Below are 21,200 nucleotides of genomic sequence, written 5' to 3' on the forward strand. Positions count from 1 at the left end.
ATGTTTCTGGGTGTGGATTGGATCAAAGTTTAATGAATATACTTAGTGATTGATTTCACGAAAAATTCAGAGAAATTTTATTATCATCAAGTACAGCGCGTTTTCACTGCGTCTCCTCAAATCACTCGCATAAATATAATTTTCACGGCTTCGAGCCGACGTCAAGATTGGAATGTGAAAAAGCCTTCTTCAATGCACTAACATCTCAAATTTCGTCAGTACGACCGAAACACATGAGATCGCAACATCAGTATCATGAAATGGTTAATATCTTCATATGGTGAACACATGAGATGAATATCCAACCCCATTTATCACTCGCTCAAATAACTTAATTCGTACTTGCAAACACAATTCAGTGTTCCAAAGTTGTTAGTATATACAAATAATTTTGTGGAAAATTACACGCTCTGACATTAGGCGAGAGCATAATGTTGTGAATACTTTTTGATGATTTATATCTCACGATTTGCATTCCGCCCCACACAAAATCGCGTCAGAAACAATATCTCTCTTAGATATAATCAAAGGAGAAGCGAAAACAGAGTATTTGATGTATTAACTGGACATGGATAGTGTATATCGACAATTCCTCAGATATTCTATTGCGAAAGCTCTGATTACGCCTCCAAATCAGAGAAAATTCGAATACCATGAATTTAAAGCATGTTTTTGGGTGAAATTAATCTCCAAGAATACTCGAAAATATTTGAGGAAAACATATAGAAAGTATTATTCTGTTATCATTAAAGCAAAAGGGAATGAATGGGAATTTTTTAATAATTTATTCAGAGGAAGGCTCAGCGGTATGTTCTCTTCTTCTCCAGGCTCGAGGGTTTGAAGAAATCTCATTGAGCTGATTGGATATGCTGAGGAAAATTGTACAAACAGTGGAGTAAAATCTCAACGTGGGTGATTTGTAGGTAAACAGAAAATTTGCCTGGGAGCAATTTAATATTCAGAATGTAGGTGGATATATAAGCTTTCCCAGTACCTAAGTCAATATACTCATCAAATTACTCCTGAGACATGTGTTGGAGTACTATATCAGAGTAAGGAATTTGATTTTGGTACGCAGATAACAAAATACCAGCACTGCACTTCATGATATCCGCTTTACTATCGAAATGCACAATATCCGGATTCCGGAATATTATTACCAAAGCCAAAAACATATCAATTTCCCACCCAAGATTGCTGTATTTTTCCTATTTATCTGCGGGGGCGACACATTGTAATTGAGAAGTTAATTGCTGTCGGTGAGAATTCTAATCCCACACAGTATCCTCAAAAGTGTCAGAAATCGTTAGGAACGTAATTCATTCACAGCAAAGCTTGGCGAAAAATTCTAATCCGCTTTAATTACAGAGAACAGAAGAAAGAAGACTGTGTTGGACCTAATTTAAGTGAGAGCAAAAGTATTTTTCTCATGTTTCGATGAGCTGAAAAGAATAAAAATCGATATGATGGATGAAATCCCGCGCACACAAGAAATGAAAAAGTGTCTAAAGCGTTTTCAGGTTGGTGTAGCTCTATAATTTCTGCGATGGTGGTGGGATTATTGATTTTCCAAAAGTCTTACAACTATATGACGTCAATGTGGAGGATATGTATTCATTCAAGTTCAGGGACAGTAAAGGGAGCATGCGTCGAGTTAAAATTTTACCGTAATATGACGTCAAACAATGAGGGGTAGAATGTTCTATGTACTCTCTCTGTCTCATATGACGTCACCGTTGAAACATCGCATGAGAACGGGCAATTCGTTCTCACATTCTCCATGCGATTTAGTGAATTCAGCAATGTGTTATTTTGGCAAGCGCTTTCATTTGCTAGAAAAGCATTTAAGTTATTGCCATACATAAATACTGCCCCTGTTTATCTTTAGCGCTCTGGAAAAGAAGTGCTATCACTGAAGGTGGATATAGCAATTGCCTCATGACACCGTTTACTTCAGAAACGAAGGAACAGCATAATAGTGGGAGTTCTCACTGATATTTTCACACTGAAAATTCGACGGTAGTTCATGAGAGACCAGCGCGAAGATTGACCAGAAAACGATTGATGAAACTGCAATGCTGAATGCCCAACCCACACGACAGTCATGCATGCTTCCCTTTCACCAAGCACCCAAATAAGTGTCTGACAATTGAATGTCCAGCAAATAATCCTTTACTGCATGCATTGATTCTCTACCTCCAAATTATGATTGAAATATACCTTTCTCTGCATTGCAAGGCAATTCCTTTTCCACTTCATGCCCGGCGCGAGAAATAATAATCTTTGCTTCCACTTTAATCTTCATGTAGAATTAATTTTTCGTCTTCACAATGAAGTCACTACAATTGCTTTTTGTCAGCTGAAAAATTTGTTTTTATTTTTTCGGTCATTCATCGTTGTATGCTCAGTCTGACGGTACACAAAAGAGGTAATTGAGTCGTCCAAGATTTCACATGAACCACAATTGCAAAATTCATTCTTGACATTTTAATATAATTCCGATATTGCTGTAGAAAGCATATTGTTTTATAACATTTTGTGAATCTGTGTACAGATGCAATAAATAACTTTAGGAGATTTATGATGTCCATATATTTTCTTTTTCATAGTTTTCCATACAAAATGTCTATCGTGTTTTTAGTTTGTCTCTGCTGATGGTTTTTTTTTCAAAAGAATACACGTTTTGATTAGCTCAAGTATTGCACTTTGTTACTGCCGAGAAAAAGGAAATCCTATCCTCAGAAACAATTAAGCAGAGCACTTGTCTATGGATTTAAATTATTTTGTCGGTAAATTCACTTTTTATCCTCTTTCTATGAGTGGCATGAAAAGATGGGTTATTTAACTTAACTTTCACAATATTAAGAGGATATTGTAAGTGAAGATTTTGTGAAGCACCTTACTAAAATTCTTGGCCTCATTTTTTGTTATTCTTGCAGGATATTAATGAGATTGGGTATGTGAGATAGTTGTTGGGTGATGGTAAATGTTGTTTAACGTGAAATAACCTCAGTCTACTTTCAGTCTCCGACATCTCCAATGTTGTATCGTCCTCACTGCTCTTCTCTTGTCCAATGCAATAATATTATATAATATTAAACTGCAAAATCTTTTCATTTTGATTTGGTTTTATTTTGATCGAATCGAACGCATGATACTCTTTATTCAATCACTTTATGGCAATTTAAGCTTTTTTTTATTCCTCTTCATATATAATTTATAATTTCGATCCAGCGACAGTAATTTGGGTCGCGATAAATATGCAAACAATATGTAAATGAAACAAGAAAAAGTTTCAAAACACCAGAATGTGTAGTCAAAGAGAAGGAGAGACTAAAAAAAAAGTTTTATGGATCTCCGCCCGCAGTTCATACTTCATCACTTCATCTGCCCCTAATGAATAAATTAATTTACTACATTACTTTTATTTCACTCCTATCTGTCCGAATATTTTGTGCGCGAGTGGAAACATTCCCGTGCCGGAGCATTGAAATGTACATAATATGCTAACAGCGTGTATATTCAAAATGTGCATTGTACACATTGGATGAAGGATGTCAAAGAAATAATAAGCAATTGAGCAATAATTCTTTTTCAACATGCAGAGAAAGATATTTGCTTATTGATTGGCATGTCGAATCAAGTCATTATTGTGCTCATTTGCACAATTCAACACCTAATAAAGTCTGTTTGCAATACGAGAGCAAATTCACTTCACTTAATCTCAATCTTTTAATTACACCGTATTTGCAATGGACTCACATTTTGTCTGAATTCACCATAGAGAAGATTTTATTTATGATCTTTCACACTGAACCCAAGAATCGGACACAACTCATTCGACTCATTGCAAACAAATCTCACTAATGGATGGTGTAGAGGAGATTGATGTGACTGTGAAAGGAAGAGGGAGACAGAGTGTGCCTTGAGGATGAAAATAGAAAAATTGACTGTATTTGAAAATTTCTGAATGATTTGTAAATTTTTACTCCCACCGCGCGCAAACATTTCTCTTCTCTGGCTATTTGTTAATTCTGTCAAGTACCTTAAAATCACCCTATGAATATAATTAATGGTTTATCATACAATTTAACTTCTCTTCAGACTGTCAAAAGGTGTCTCAATCTTAGCAAAGTCAACAAAACTGCTCCGTGATTCGTCCAGAATTAACCGATATTGTATTTGTTGCGAATTAAAAGTTGATCTTTGTGTGCTGATATTTACCGTGAAGCTTTATGACTATGCTTGTTCGATACATTCTAAACTATTCTGTTGCCTTAAAATTTAAGAGGGATATTTTTAAGGACCAACTGCTAGCAGTATTAATTCTGAGAATCACAGAGTGTATAAAACGAGTAACTTATTTCCTCCTGCCTTTCTTTTCAGCTGCGATGTTGAAGCAAAATGCAAACATATTGATGCATATATATGTACATTATGAGCAAGGGATTTCAGTGATATTGCAGATCTTTAGTTGCCAATAAAAGTAATTAATCATATTTTGTTCATTATCTTTTATTTTACACTCTTTGTGTTCCTGGCTTCGTAAAAATAAGAAATGCGTTTGCTTATGTGAAGAAAGTACTTGATTTCATATGCACGTAAATTGTAATTAAAGATGAGACTCATGAGGAGATGCACATAAGAACTTTCCCTTTAAATTGACACTACCTTACATAAACAATAAAATAAAACACTGAGAAATTCAGCTGACGTACATACTTGAGTGCTGTACATCTCCTTTTCAGCATCATCATCACATTGATGTCGCTTAATGCAATTTATCACTATAAACGTCGGATATTCAATAGGTCGGAACTGCCGTTTTATGTTAAGGGACATGTAAGTGCACACGCGTAAAATATTTCGATATAATATATATTTTATGCAAAAGATCGTCCACGAATAATGATTACATTTTGTGCAAAATTTAAATACAAAGACTTCTTGATATACTTTAGCATATCTCTTTAAAATTGTTTTCTCAATGTGATTCGTAAACATTTTTTTTACATATGAATGAAAAGAGCCAGACTTTTCGGTAAAAATTGTCATTAGCAAAATATATCAAAAACCGCTTTCTTAATGCATATAATTTTGAAACATTTTAATATAATAATGCATGTAAGTAACTGCACACATAAATACTTTATGATAACGATTATTATATGTAATTTAAAAATATGTATAAAGTAATGAGATCTGATATTAAGTTTAATTATACTTGTTCACAGCCATTTATTCCCCATTTGTCTGATCGTAAAATCAAAACCAATAATGTTGTTCCCTCGAAATATCTTAAACGGCTCTATCATCTGAGCTCTCGAGAGATCATTTCAATTCGTTTTGTCACTCTTGTGACTTGGAGACTTTGATGGAATCCGAACTATTGAACCCATTGAAATCACATCAAAAATGAAATGATCAAAATCGGACACAGAGCGACCAGTGTACAAATTTTGGGCAATCACGTCGTCTGCAATATGTGATGATAATACATCGCTCCTACGCTATAAAATGAGAATGCCGAGATTATGTGCTATTTCACAAAAATCACCGAAATGCAATATGTATAGCCTTCAGCCCACTTGAGCAATCTTGTACAATATATTCGGTTTTGAAGATAAAGTGATTACATAATTTGCAAAATTCAGTCGAGAAAATAAGCTTCTACAAACGGATTATTGAACTCTTCTACACAAATATACTTGAACTCATTGTTTAATGTGTGACAAAACCCGTAAAGTAAATATTCCTCACTGACTAATTATTCACATTAATTTGAAGATGAAGACTTCTCCATTCGCTTTTTTTAGTCACAGAAAAATCATCCAAATCCACCCACGACGCTTCACGTGCTGGTTTTTGGCCATTTTTCCGACACTGACGAATCTCAAGTGATCCGTTAAAAATATTATAATATCTTCTGAGCCAGCTTTCATTGTGTTGCCGTATAAGTAATATTCATAGTGTCTGGAAACACTTCAAACGTCCATCAGGGGAGTTTACAAATGAGAGACACAGAAATTTGAGATAAATTCCGTGATGTGCAGATTTAAAGGTTTTTAGTAGTAACGTTTTGGGAAATTGCTTTATTGTTTCTCTATTAACTAATCTAGTGCATAAATAAATATTGATGCTCCCATATCTTTGGTATTCATTGATCTTTGGGTAGAAAGTGAATTTTGATGTTCTTTCCCACCTGAAATAATTTAAATATGTATGTGATCCAGTTTATGCGATAAAATTAAGTAATAAAACTTACTATATCTCACATATGCATACGATATGCGAATAATATGCATAAATGCAAAGATACCGTCTTCCGGGCAATTTATTTGGGAATCCATAGATATCAAATTCGGGTGTTGCATAATGCTAAAAGTCCTGTTAAGCTCATTGGAAATGATATATGTACATATACTGAAATTTGACCTTGAGGAAGAAAAAGGAAAACTGTCTTCAATTAATGTGAATTTCATTCAAATCGATTACTAAATCAATCTGCATAGGCAATTCATTATAAGGTGTGTAGACACGACGAGAGCGAAGACTGTTAAAATCAATGAGTACAACTGAATGCGAGTTATATTAGAAATACGACTATCATAAAGACGAAATTTATAGCCTCAAATATTTTTTTAGTGAAGCAAACTCTAATGATTTTTTATTGTATATATCGTGAATGTGTATTAAATTCCTGATCACTTGCAAAGATTTAATAAAACATTTTTCATCCCAGTCTAGATTTCATTGGTTTCAACTTTTTTTTCGCTATCGTGTATCATCAAATTTAAATAAAATAAAAATTAAAAACCCACATGTGGAGTAAAGTTGTCACACTCAAATTTATCAAGTGGAATTTGTGCAAAAGTCCATTTTCCACCATGAGAATGATATAATAAAAAGAAGCTAATAAAACAGCACACACTCATCCATTCCTTTCTTATTTGTGTATGTACAAATCAATGGAAAAAATCCACTACTATACAGTAAATTAATTCATGAAGCCACACCTCGAGGATTTTTTCCTCTCATCTTTAGGTTAGTCGGTTTCAGTATAATGAAAACAGGCAATTATGTCTACAGTAATTAAATTATTCCTCGATATTTGTCAATTTCAGCATTACAAATGCATATGGACAGCTGTAAGTGTACTTTATGTACTTGGATACTTGTGGAAATTTTAAAGAAGCACTCCGACTGTGGACACTGCGGGACACACGTGAGCATACTGAGAAATCAAGGAAATATTTGTTTCGGAGGTGTTTGAAGTAATGGACGCAAGGGTGGATGGTTGAGTAGCAGCAAAGTCTTAAGATTATACGAAATATAGGTGTGAACAGTACTAAAATCATACCATTTTCCGCCCTGAACTGTGTGTAAGCTGTCGGGTAAAAGTACATCCCATTGACTTCAGCGATCAATCAACTACCATCAGATAAGGCATTCAGATTTCACAAAAACTACAAACAACAGACAATAAGGTGTAATATGAGAAATCTTTCGATATTAGAGAATTGTACATATGCACATTATACATATTCACACTGACTAGTCATATTTCTTCTCCTCTCCATCTTCAATGTTTCGATAAAAAATTACATTTGAATTGTGATTTATGAAATCTCATATAGAGATTCCCTGCACTTTGCCGAAATTAGGCAATTACTGAGAGATTGTAATTGAACATATTTCGGCAAAATATAGGTGAGGCTATTGAGTCACACGATATCGAATAGTGCGATTGAAAAGACAGTGAGAGCATCTCGATTACCATAAGAATCACCAATAACTTGATAATGAAAATCACATTCGTGGTCATCTATTTGTCTTATGCAACGCACAAGTACAGAAAATTTCTTGTGAATTTTTAATTAATGTCAAAGCAGTTTATAACTTAACATTGCTTATTGGTTGTAAATAAAATCTCCTGGTAATATTGAATTTGATATATCTGACAATTTGTACGCAAATACATTATGAAGATTGAAGAGATAAGCCAAGATTACCGGATCTGACTTCTCATAGTATACATAGTATGACACAAGCAAGCAAATTGACATCCTTTTCTCTCGTAGAACGAGTCAACTCGCAGAAAGGTTTATTTTAAAGTGCTTTTTATAGAGATATTCGAGATTTGAGTGTATGTAAATCTCTATCTCTCTCTCTCTCCGCTTTTAACATTTCGAAAAGCTCAGCGCTCGATTTTGTGGGATCTTGAATAGGTGTTTGTGTTTGCAAAATTTCGAAAATGCTCGCAGCGCGTGATTAATTTATCAGCACTGTGAGAGAATTCTACTGCAGCACGAGAGGATTAATTAAATCAGATCACGTCGTAAAAAGTCAGAGGAAAGCATAAAAAAGTACATTTCTCCATCAATATATCATTTTAACACTAATTCCTCTATCATGCTAATCCTCCGGTTTCTTAAGGCAAACTCACCGAATTTCTGGTCACATTGCATAACATGTCTAAATTATTTAATTGAAGGTAAGACAACAGACACACAGATCAAACGATTTTTATGCATCAATAAATTGTCGCGGGAACACCATTCAATATGAATTATTTATGAAACTGTTGAATTGTTGAAGATATTCACTAGAGAAAAGAAAATAATATATAAGAAATTGTTGAATGAATTGTTGCTTACATTCATCGAAAAAAATGTAAGGAAATTCTTATATTATCATTCGTTTCATTTAATATTTACATCAATAAACTCGGAAAATACCGAGGAAAACTGAAGAAATTTTCCCCAAGGGCATCAGCTTTTAATTCCATTTGTATGCAATTCCAGGGAATTTCTTTCTAAAGAAATAGCAAAAAATTATATTTCTTTCTTAACATGATTTTCTTCATTCAAGAGACTCTGTTAAAACTTGTCTCCACGATTTCGTCCGCAGTCATGTTCATTCTTTTGCTTGTGCCTTGGTTCTTTTTAACTCATGTAAGTTGCTTCAAGGTTTCAACTTTTCGTAGCATTCCAGAATTCACTTAATTAATTTCTCTTTTTATCAAAATTACAGCTTTATAGCTTCTTAAGTAGTCACCAGATGCAAACAATGTTCTATTTAGGATTTATGCACAATTTTAACAACCTCACTTCCATATAAAATAAATACATAATTGCTATGTATAACACATCAGAATCTTGTCCACTGAGAGCCATTGGCAGTGTTGGTTACCAAGTGAGTTTTGTGGATCATCGGCGAGCACAGCTCGCGGGGCGCCATCAGAGTGGCAACAGAAAGTGAAAGGTGTTTGTCTCTGAAAAATTCTTCTATGGCATTGAACGGCGCGGCGCATCGTTGATCTGCGAGCCTCTTCTGGTGATCCGACAACCACCATTTTCAGACATAACACTCTGTGTGTGTCAGATTGATTTAGCGAACTTACATCATGGAGTGTTAAAAATTGCCAAAATTTTACATATACTATGTACATATTCGCCCGCATGTCATCATTTTCGTATGTAATTCTTCTATATGCATATTCAACCAGTTTGGAAAAAAGCTGATAAAGTATTCTGAATAAAATCTCGTGTTATCTTTTCCCAATCACAAAAACTCGTGATCGCAGTTTCAGTCATTGACAGAACTCGAAATTTCTAGAAACACTTGTAAGCCATGAAGAATAAATTTGAAAACTGTGGAACACAGGAAGTGTACTTTTTTTTAAAGTAAAACCTTGCAGGTTTTCAAATTGAATAAAATTGAAGTAATTTTTAATTCGTTTATTTAGCTACTTGTGAATTCTTGTCAAAGAATAATGACCGATAAATGAGATTTATCGATACAATTTGCAAGATTTTCTTGTACTCATCCATTCACTTATAGGACGTTCCGCTCAAAAGAATGATATATTTTTTATTGATTCTATAATTAAAAGAATTTGAGGCATGCAATTTGGTTTGTTGTTTTTCCTAAGTCAAATATCGCATAGATTTGAATCCCACAAAAAGTGTAATAGATTGTGGATTTGAGAATCGTGACTCCGCTACAAATGGACCACCCTTTGATTCTCTGTATGTTACTCACATGAAAGCATCGCACACGAGGTCAAATATTTATTCTTCAAAAGGTAATGCGCTGCAAGGCTGATTTTATTGTTTTGCTACATAGTGTCGCACAGACTTGGGAATTCTTTGTTGCAATTATATCTTAACAATTCACTTCATCTTTCAATTAAATCAACAGTGACAAATCAGTGCAACTATAAGTCACATCTTTTAATTGCCACACTCACGTCGTGATTATAGCGAAATGCCAAAACAGTCATGAAAGAAAAAAAGGCACAATAAAATGAATTATTGAAGAGATGAAGAAAGGAGGAGGAATTCAATCAATATCCGTTTCTTTTTGTATCAATAATTGATATTATGCAACAGACTGTGAATACATTTCGGGAATAAATCTCGATCATTTTTCATCAATTCAACCTTATAACCTTACACACGTTTATAAGAACTTTTTTTTGTCAGCTCACATAGATATATTTGTACACATGCAAGAGGCAGCGTGTAAAATTATGTATACAATCTTGCCGAACAAACACCCAAGAAATATTTCGCAATGTGTTCATAACATTCTCACTAATTTAAATACGCACGTCTATCACACTTTCCTTGTTGCCTGCAGTTGAATATTCTCAGCGATTCATCCATGAACATCTGAAATGCAACTTACAACTATTTGCATCCGGATGCACATGAGAAACACGAATGGATTGGATGTTGGGGGAGAATTGACAACTTTGTATTCTGTCTGTGAATTATAGGACATTCTGCATGAAAACAAGTTGCTCTTACATGGAAGTTCTCCCCTTTTATCTATATATTTCGTCGCGTACACTAGAATTGGACGTATTTTATGGTGAAATCTATGAAAGGTACAGTAAATGCTGATTACACCGACAATTTATTATTGTGCACGTTAACTCAAGTTTAAGGTAATTTGCGCTTGTAATGATCAAAGAAAATAACCCTTACATAATCATACTTGAATTTCTTTTATTCGGTTATTAAAAATTAACAGAAGCTGGTAATTTGAATTTTGTCAGACTGAAAATCAATTAGGCACTTCTCTCATAAAAATATCAGCAAATGGTCTAAAGATAAAATAGATCGCAGCCATTTAGTAATTTATCGCAATTGCTTGTTCTAAGCGACGAATTTCTACTCTGATGACGCTCGTACACGTTATATGCAAACTTATTTATAAGAGAGGTTGTGATTTTATGCAACAATTACTGGCGTGGCTCCGCGGAATGTAAATGCTGAGCATCATCGCTCAGTCATCATATGCAGAATGCCTCTCAGAAGCGCGATCAACTAATATTGTGTCAATCTGCTCATAGCTCGAAAATCACACTTTGAAAAGCGTGGGAGTCGCGAGTCGAGAGCGATTATCAAAATTGCAGCAATCCCCTTGGATACTCCATGAGTTCTTCATAGGTTTCTCACTCTCATTGCTACCATGGTCTTGGAAAAAAACACTTATTCGTGGTTTCCATTCGAAAGATTCTTTCCAGACATTTCAACATCGTGTCATACCCATTAATTTATGCATTTTATACTGTTTTTCTCATACCTTATAATGCTTATGACTTTAATATGGACAATGACCTAGTAAATGTGTAATTGTAGCCATTGGTCATATTCTAACATACATATAAGCATACACGGTGGAGTGTTAACCTAAAACTTCAGCTCATCAGTGTAACTGAGTTAATTGACTGCGGAGATGATTTGGCAAGGAATTGAACAACTTTTCATACCAAATTTCTTTCATTCCTTAAACACAATTTCCACAAAAATTTATTGCCACGATAAAAATCTAAATAGTTGCATTACAACCCCTATTAAATGTAGCAAGCATGTAGACTAAAGTACAATCGTTTATCAATTTAAGAGATTCTGTAAAGCAAATCGTGCTTTCAGTTCGATCTCTCAGTTCGATTTATTTAAACAGTACTTATTATACACTGTACATGACGAAACTATATAATGCAGAAAGGTTTATGCACAAAAACGAGATTTAATTGATTAGTGAACAAAATAAATTTTCAAATCGCGATAAGAAGCAAATTATGACAATAAATATAGTTTATTTGGTTTATAAATGCCCGAAGATATTACTTTGACTCCGCATGAAAAATAACAGCGACAATGTATTGACAATATCTTGGCGTGTATATCTTCAAATGTCCGCATAAATAAATGTTCCACATTATTTTATATTCAGTAGTTTTTGTGTGACTCACATGAATTACATATTATGTTTACCTATACAGATTATGCGGCGCGTTTCTGCAAATAAAAATGCACAATTCCTTTATGAAACATTGAGCGCTGTCTTGAGGGTTTTGTATTTTTCAAATGAAGATGACCCTTTTTCATGTATTCGTGCAATCGTATTTTATTGTCTTGCACTTTTGTACATTCATTTGAATGCGAAAAGTCGATTTAGAGATTTCAACTCATAGATTGAATAAAAATATTCATTTAATGAAACTTCCTATTATGATAATGAATGAGCGTGAATTGAGAAAAAGTCCAAAATAATTTTATTGTGCCACAATCACGAATTTATCACTTTCATGTGCTGGAGATATTTCAGCGCCACTGTACCAACTATTGATTCCGACTGAAGAGCGTGACCAAACATCGCACTTAAATAAATTTTTGCAATTAATGTAATGGTCGAAAGATGGTATGGCACGGAACACCTTAATACAATGTACATGTTGGTACTCTTCATAGCAGAATAATTCTATATGTATACACATTGAGTGGGCATACTTATGTATAGATATATCGATGAAAACGTCTCTGTCTTCTCGCTTACGAAAAAGCATGTTTCTTAGAGCAAAGAGAAGCCTTAGCATGGTGATGATTACCGTACAAAAATCCCTTACCCATTATTTAACAATCCTGTCCATTGAATGTGCAAAAGAGAAGATCAGAGCGAGACAAGGGAGAAAGAGAAGCATCACTGAGAAAGAAGGTGTGAGCAACGTGAGTAAAAGAAAAAGATATCTCCGCAAAACTATTTATATTGCATTAGAAATTGTTCACACGATTCAGTTAAATTGGAAGATTTAATGTGGCTAAGATAAAATGCAATTTATTATGTATATCCAGGCTTAGGAAACGGTAAGCCAAGAGGTGAAATCGGGTGAAATTATTAGTCCGCGGAAGATGTAAACAGCCACGAAGTGATGATTTCGCCCTTTTCCCTTAAATATCTTCTTCATGTAATTACATATACCATTCACACTGAAAAAAACGAACATTTATGAATTATCAGGCTGCGCTTAAGGAGAGCATAAAGAGGACCAGAGAAGCATAAAATACTGATAGACATAAAACTACTCAATTATACACAATATTCCTGACAACACAAAGCAATGAATGCAGTTTTTGCTCATGTGTGCAGGAAAATATCGTTAATTCCGTGAAAAGTGATGAATAAAATTTAAAGCGAACAATTTTCATAAGTAAATCACGACTTCAACTAACAATCATATGTATAAATCGACACCGCTGAGGAATTATTGTCATGGAATGTGTGAATTTTCAGTTTCAATAACCAATTTTCGTAATTTTTGCAGATTGCTGCCGCTTTAACATTATTGATCAGGTAAAAGAGGCTTGATAGCCTTCTTCAGGGTAAATTATGTAAAATTCAGATAGACTTTAATCAAAATTGCTAAGAAATTATATATTTCCACAACCATTTCCATAGAACATGAATATTGGTCAATGTGACCGCAATTTCACAATTTCAAAAAATCTCGTATTTCTAATCATTATTCTACCACACATTTTTTTTTAATATGAAAATGCATTTTCATCTGAAATCTTTAGAATTTTTCATCTTGCATATGCAACAACTTGAGGAAATGCATGTGAGAAAGTAAATCGAATTTGATGAAATCTTCAGACTGCCATATGCAAAATTATGTAAAAGGAAATTCCGCATTTTGTGCTTCTTCGATTCAGCATTGCTTGACATCAAGTGTCAAAAGCGTGAAGCATTTCACTTAAATAATGAGACATAGTGACACTCGTACAACTCGTGAGGACATTTTCGCTGATCATCTCCTGATTTTACGTGTAATTAGAATCACAATCGAAATAAACGACAGAGAAATGCTTGAAGTGAAATGTTTGATTAACAAATTTCTTCTAAAATAGCCAGTATCTTTATCGGACTAGTAAAAAAGTAATGTTCGACACTGCAAACATTCTACCATGAATGTCAAATAAGTAGACTCATGTGCCTACTACATAAATAACTATATGCAAATGAGTGTAATTCACAAAGATCAATTCCTCTAAGATTATGTATTTGAATAATTTATCTTGCTACTGTTTATAAATATGCTTATGTGTATGTGTGAGATCACATTTAAATCGTAGCGAGACAGCAATAAAACTGATATTAATCTTCATCTAATGATTGATTATAATAATTATTACTTAATAAAACACTGAGAGTAAATACCATCGCTAATACACATTTCAACCACTCTATTACGACGCTCGATAAATTTGATGATCTCAATATGTAATTAATTTGAATATTTTTTAGCGACGCTGTTCTCAGGTTATTGCACGGGACTGATTTCACTGTAAGGTGTGTGCTATTTACTATAGCAAATAGCGCACTGTACATGACTATAGACTCACGAGTGACGCGCACATGCTTCTTAAGCGATTTTCATCGCGCGATTTAGCGTGAGGAACATTATGGGAATTGAGTCGTGATAAGGAGCGGTTGTCTGGACGGTGATGTTGCTGCAAGAATGCGCAGAGAAAAGTAATTCATTGTAGACTCTCTACTTGTTGAGTTCCAATCTTGACTTTTGACAATTTCTTATGAATTAAATAAGTGAATAGACATATATATTATTGACAATGCGCGGAAACGATTGCTCATGTCTGTAATTAATTATTGTTTGTGATTATTCACCACGGAGGCCCTCTCGTGAACTCTCTTGTATTTTGAAACATTACAATGTCGAAATGTCTCATCACTTCATCCGCCAACAGTCGTGCATAAGAACACACTTTAATGCATTAAATCGGATCGCAAAATTACTATAATCGATGATCATCCAATGGAGACTAGTGAATGGATAGCGTACTTTTTTGTTGTACTAACTTTTGAATTACACAACTTGTCAGCACCTTTTATTATTATTACGTGTGTAGCTAAATTATTACGGCGAATATTATAAAGTTTAGAAGAAAAGTGAGGAGAATGAATAGCCGGAGAACCTATAATAAAGTCGCACACACTAAATAACTGAGTTTTCTTCAAAATAAAATTAACCACGATTTGGTTCTCACACAGCGAGGTCAAAATCTTCACGTTTTTCGCGTATTATATGTACTTACATATAATTCTGTGCGCTTGTCCGATACATGCATACATACATTATGTGTATATCTTTAATAATTACTGAGGTTGGCAATTTCATCCAAATCACTTTCCTAATAATTCAACATGAATTGTGTGAAAACCACCTTCTCATCACTTTGAATCCCAGTGTAATCGTACACATTGTATGCTCAGGTCATACAATAATGGCCTATATCGCAGAACCTCATATTGAGATACAATTAACAGTGTGCTTTATAGGCGCTTTGCAGTCAACGTGCCGAATAAATGTTTTGCATTTATTTATGAATCTACAGTTAATTTTCTAATATCTCACTGACAGCAATGAATGGAAATCTTAACCCGATATTCCCAAGATAAATTTTGCACTCCGGCACAGACAAGCTTTAATAGGCAAGGCACAACTCAAAAATTTCTCCTTCCATGTAATAAGAATAATGGCAATCCACCTCTTGATAGGATCTGTACTAGAACGTATTACAAATAAACAAGCACCGTATACACATCAAAAGATGCACTCTCTCAATTTCACCTGATTCGTTACGTCACTTTAAACAATTCCGCACAGGCACTTCATATAAATACAATACATACGGCCATGTGAATAGTAATGTACGTGTACTTCACGAAGAATGAACAATAATATTCAAATTGTTTGATGTGAAAGACCTAAAAGGAGTGCTTTGCAACAATTGAAAATAATATAATTCAATAAGCTATGTAAATACATATAAAAATAGTAATATTTTGCATATACTCTGCTGTGTAGAGTGCATATTATAAATATAAAACCTATTTTACAACACCTCTTAGGCGCAACAAACAATAATAACAGAAAACAGGAAAGTAATCTCTTCAGATCCTCTTTAGCCACTGTCTAAGAAAATGTTAAGAAATATGGGAAAATCATATTTCATCATCGAAATGAAATACTTTAACTGAAAAAATGACTTTTCAAATTTTCATAATTTGTAAAATGACTATGAAATTGAAATACGATTGCTTGTAAAAGTTTGTATGAAAGAAATCACAATGAAAAGGCGGATCTTAAGTGAAATTGTTTGATATCTTCCTTTTTGCATATATAAGCCAGAATGAGAGATTTAGAAAGAAGACAACAATAACGAACAAGTCAATAATTTCGTGATATTTCATGCCCAACTGAGGAGAGATAATTTTATCGCCATACACATATTGTTCTCTTCTCCATAGTCCAGCGAAACTATCTCAAAACTTCATACTAACATGCGGAATGTCTGGAAATAGTTATGCACCCGTAAGGCGTGCGATTCACTAATATTATATAATATATAATATGTAAATAATCTCAGTTTTTTAGACACCTAACTCGTGTGGCACGTGTTTGACAAAATTCTGATGACTTGTTCAACATGTGGTCAAATCATGTTTTTGGTAGCATGAAATATTCCAATGACTTAAGCCAAACCATCGCTAATTATTTATCTCCACCATTCGGTGTTTCTAAGAATTGCACTACTTTTCTTTTATGTGCTCACACTCGAATTTTAAGAGAAAAAAAACTGTTTTAAATGTTTAAGCGCAATCAGCAAAAATTCCATTGGTCAATATCTCACATTAAAATCATTGTCAAATTTTATATAAAGATAATGTCTCATCGTCGCAATATATAGCAAATTGGGAAAAAACCGCCAATACATAAAACGCAGTGACTTCGAAAAGAACATAAAGCTACACTCTGGGGCCGTAAAAGTACATAAAAGAGGAAAGATTATTTGTTGAATTAGTGTGAATTAGATACTTTTCTTATATTTCGAGCTCATTAAACTTTACTTATGTTGTATGTGAATGACAAATTAAACAACCGCGATAATACTACGTAATACTTCAACAAGAACGGCCCCAAAGTAGCCTTGTCAGCTCTGTCTATATAACACACACTGTATTTGTCTCCAGAGTCAGTCTCATCAGTACAACCTTCCTAGCCGGTCCGAGAAATTCCGAGAGACGCGCTTTTGTGGTTTGGAATAAGAGTGGTCGGAAAGAGCGGTGATAAGAGTTGGTAGTGGAGATGTTTTTGTTTAGTGTCCTGCTCATTGGCGTTATCGCCTCTGCCCACGGATATGGATATTCGCCGTATCACAACAGGAATCCTTACTACAATAGCACAAGTAACAGAGGACAAGTGGACTTGGACTCTCGCGTTGATGTAACGAATCAAACGCCTGGTCGACGAACTGGTCCTTACGGAGGGCCGTACGTGTCATCAACGAGTCCCTTTGAGATCGTCTATGAGTGGAATATTTTCGACTATGAATATCCCAGTACCACTGAGAGAAGAGCCGCAATCACTTCTGGGTGAGTTAATCCGGTTTCCTCCATTAGCGGCCACTTCTGTGTTCTTGTGGTTCTTGTGGTTTCATCGTTCTTGCGGATGAGACGACAAAAGAAATAGAGTGAATGACAATTTTCAATGATATCAAACTCGTTTCAACTCTTGATGCCTACTTTTATGGTTTACAGGGAATATATTCCAGAAAATACCATGCCTCTGGGCATTGATGCTTACCAGAATCGCTTCTTCATCTCCATTCCACGTTGGAAAATTGGCACCCCGGCGACTCTCGTGTCGCTCGATCTGCCGCCCAAGACCAGGACTCCGCTGCTTCGTCCTTATCCCAATTGGCAATACCACACGACACCCACAAATCCCGACTGCACGAAGCTCATGTCAGTCTTCCGCATACACATAGACGAGTGCGGTCGCCTGTGGGCCATTGACGCGGGCATGGTGAACACAACGAGCACTCCTAATCTCGTGTGCCCTCCGAAAATTATGATCTTCGACCTGGCCACCGATCGCCACCTGCTCACCTTCCAAATTCCAGACAACCAAATCAAGGAGGACTCGCTCTACACCAGCATCCTGGTGGACATTCGCGATGGGCGCTGCGAAGATGCCCATGCGTACGTGACGGATGTGTGGCGCAACGGATTGTGGGTGTTCAGTCTGGGCAAAAGGCGAAGCTGGCGCACCAACAACTACTTCATGCTGCCAAATCCTCATGCATGCGATTACAGCTTCCACAATCAACTGAATTATCAATGGACTGACGGTATTTTCGGCACAGCTTTGGGACTCGTTGATGCACGTGGTGATCGTCTCATGTATTTCCATCCCATGTCTAGTTTTTCGGTTTGTTGACACAACATATTAAGCATTATTTATTTGCCACAAACCTGAAATTTATCTTCTGCCCCTTCTATAGGAATTCTCAGTTCTGACTTCGGTGCTGCAAAACGAGACAATCTGGACGCAAGGCATCAATGTCAATACACAATTCAAGGTCTGTATCGCCACTGTTAACGAGCGTCACAAAAATATTTATCCAATCAATAATGTGGCACTTTACAGGAAGTTGGCGACAGAGGACGTAACAGTCAGTCCTCCACGTCCGGCATTGATCGAGACGGCGTCTTGTTCTACACACTCGTGAATCAGGACGCTATCGGCTGTTGGGACACGAACAAGGTTCTGGTTCCCAGCAATATCCATCACGTGGACCAGAATCAAGTCTTCCTCTCCTTCCCGAATGACATCAAAGTCGACAAGGCTGCCGATCAGGGAGTTTGGGTGCTGGCCAACAATCTGCCTCTATTCCTCTACACCGGCCTAGACTACAGCAAAGTCAACGTTCGCATTCTGCGCGCGAGCGCCAAAGCCGCCGCGAAGAATACGCCATGCGACCCCAACAAGAGAGGAAGCCACCTTTGGCGCTGAATCATAAAGACTTAATTTCACTCTCAATGGACTGCGTTAATCACTTTAATATTTACTTTGAGTAATCTACTATTTCCTAACATTCAGACAAAATAACAAAAATATATGAAGCATTAAATGTGACCTCAATGTCTTCTCTATCTTTGTCGCCCAATCACTAAACTTGACTGATTATTTCACATAAAAATTCCTATGAAAGCTCCTATCTTTTCCCTAATTTGCTATTGCATAATTGCTCTTGAAAATATACAACACGATAAGTGGAATAAATCACGAATTATTTACTCAGAACAATTCCAAGTCAATCTGAAACGTATTGAGATGTAGAGATTTGCTTTGAAGCAATAAATCTATGCATTTACGTAGTCAAATTTCCCGAGATAATTATCATGGCGATGATAATTAGCAATTCTACAGGTACTGTAAATGAAAGGTCACAGTCTGTCCACTTGTTCGTCCTCGTTCTCAGTCGAATAGTCCAATCTTCAATTTTCCCGTCAACAGAAATCTCTCGTGAAGACATGCACACATTCATGTGCTCATGGATTTGTGGCTTCTTGTCGAATTGCACGTATTTAATTAAATTAATTGATTGTCCGATTGCGCGATTAAGAATCTATTTTGACCCACATTGCAGAATTTATTAGAAGCTATATTTTGCCCATTCAGATGATAAATAGGACAAATTCTAACGATTTCATATACATATTTCTTTCTCAAAAATAATTATAGCACATTTTGCACGATTCTCACATGTTCTATACGGTTTGTTGAATCCATTCCAAGACGCGGCATTGAGGCATTTTTCTCTTCATTCTGAAAATGTTTCCTTCAAGGAGAAATCTCTCTTGTATGTCTCTTGTTAGCTCCGACATGTGGACAATTAAATGGGGAGAAGATCAACAATAGTTCGTTTAAGCTACGAAATATTTCTCATGCAGTTGCGGACAGAACTGTCACAGACAAAACAATGGTGATCAATTATTCTGCGCCGTTTCTAATTGAACTGATAACTCCAAAACTTGCATGTAGCCAATCGCATAAATTCACTCTAATCTCTGTCGAGGAATTCATTCAAGGGAAAATGGGATTTATATGCCAATTTGGCCTGCACAAATTCACACAGCTTTCAACTCTGTAGTGCGATTAGATATTTCCAAAAAAATCATAATAAAAATCAAACTTTAATTCAGTGCGCAATTGCTATCCTCAAATCTTCATCCACATCAGCGGTATTCGGAAATAACTCACTGATTTAAGCGCATGCATAATGTCTCACTAAAATACATCAGTTGAACAAAACATACGAACGTGAAAAAAAAACAAATCTACTAGGAAGAGACTTCAATGGGCCGTGAGAGGAAATTGGCACTTATTCGACTGTTGTACATGAATTTCAACGGAAGAATTGCGTCGATTGTAGTAGAGTCAATTTTCATGCCACCACTATTTAAAACTTAATTAGAAGATCATTACAGAGGAGAAAATTCACAGATTATCCTCGTAGATTTGCACGAAATGCGTGAGGCTCGTTTTATTTAAATGCATTTCTGATGATATTGAATCTCATTACCGCTCTATATGCTCCTCATTCGAATGGTTAAACATAGAAAATGCAGCTGAATTTTCATTAGAATGGAAATTAAATTAGATTATATCGATATGAATGAAATTGTGCACATAAAGTAGATTTATTTCCCTTATATACATAGTTTTTCAGCGATTCTAAGAAGTAAATTGCTGCACAATAAAAATTGTTGGCACATTTATTTCGATTAAAGTAATAAATTTTTGGATTGGAATAGATGGACAGTCGCCTGATTGGCTATAAATACAGTTTGAGTAATCCGCAGATAAATAATTGAAATAAAACGAAAGACTTCCCGAATTGCGAATTCAAACTAATGCATTGAACCCTTCCAAAAATATCCAACTCATCAACAGCAGATTTTCTCTATGCTGCTCTCTTGTCCATTTGTAAACCACAATGGGCGGAATATTACATAATCCCAATGTAGATCAGAAA

General features: G+C 35.2%; 1 protein-coding gene across 1 annotated transcript; it reads left to right on the plus strand.

The window, feature by feature from the left end:
* The first annotated feature begins 17,464 nt into the window (after window positions 1–17,464).
* Window positions 17,465–19,257, plus strand: LOC132262454 (protein yellow-like). The gene is made up of 4 exons (XM_059761725.1): window positions 17,465–17,751; window positions 17,917–18,589; window positions 18,663–18,740; window positions 18,809–19,257. Exons 1-4 carry the CDS (start codon window positions 17,465–17,467, stop codon window positions 19,172–19,174), a joined length of 1,404 nt encoding a protein of 467 aa, XP_059617708.1. The 3' UTR covers window positions 19,175–19,257.
* Window positions 19,258–21,200: the final 1,943 nt, after the last annotated feature.

This window comes from Phlebotomus argentipes, unplaced genomic scaffold, assembly GCF_947086385.1.
Source record: "Phlebotomus argentipes unplaced genomic scaffold, Phlebotomus argentipes genome assembly contig_15, whole genome shotgun sequence".
Lineage (NCBI taxonomy): Eukaryota > Metazoa > Arthropoda > Insecta > Diptera > Psychodidae > Phlebotomus > Phlebotomus argentipes.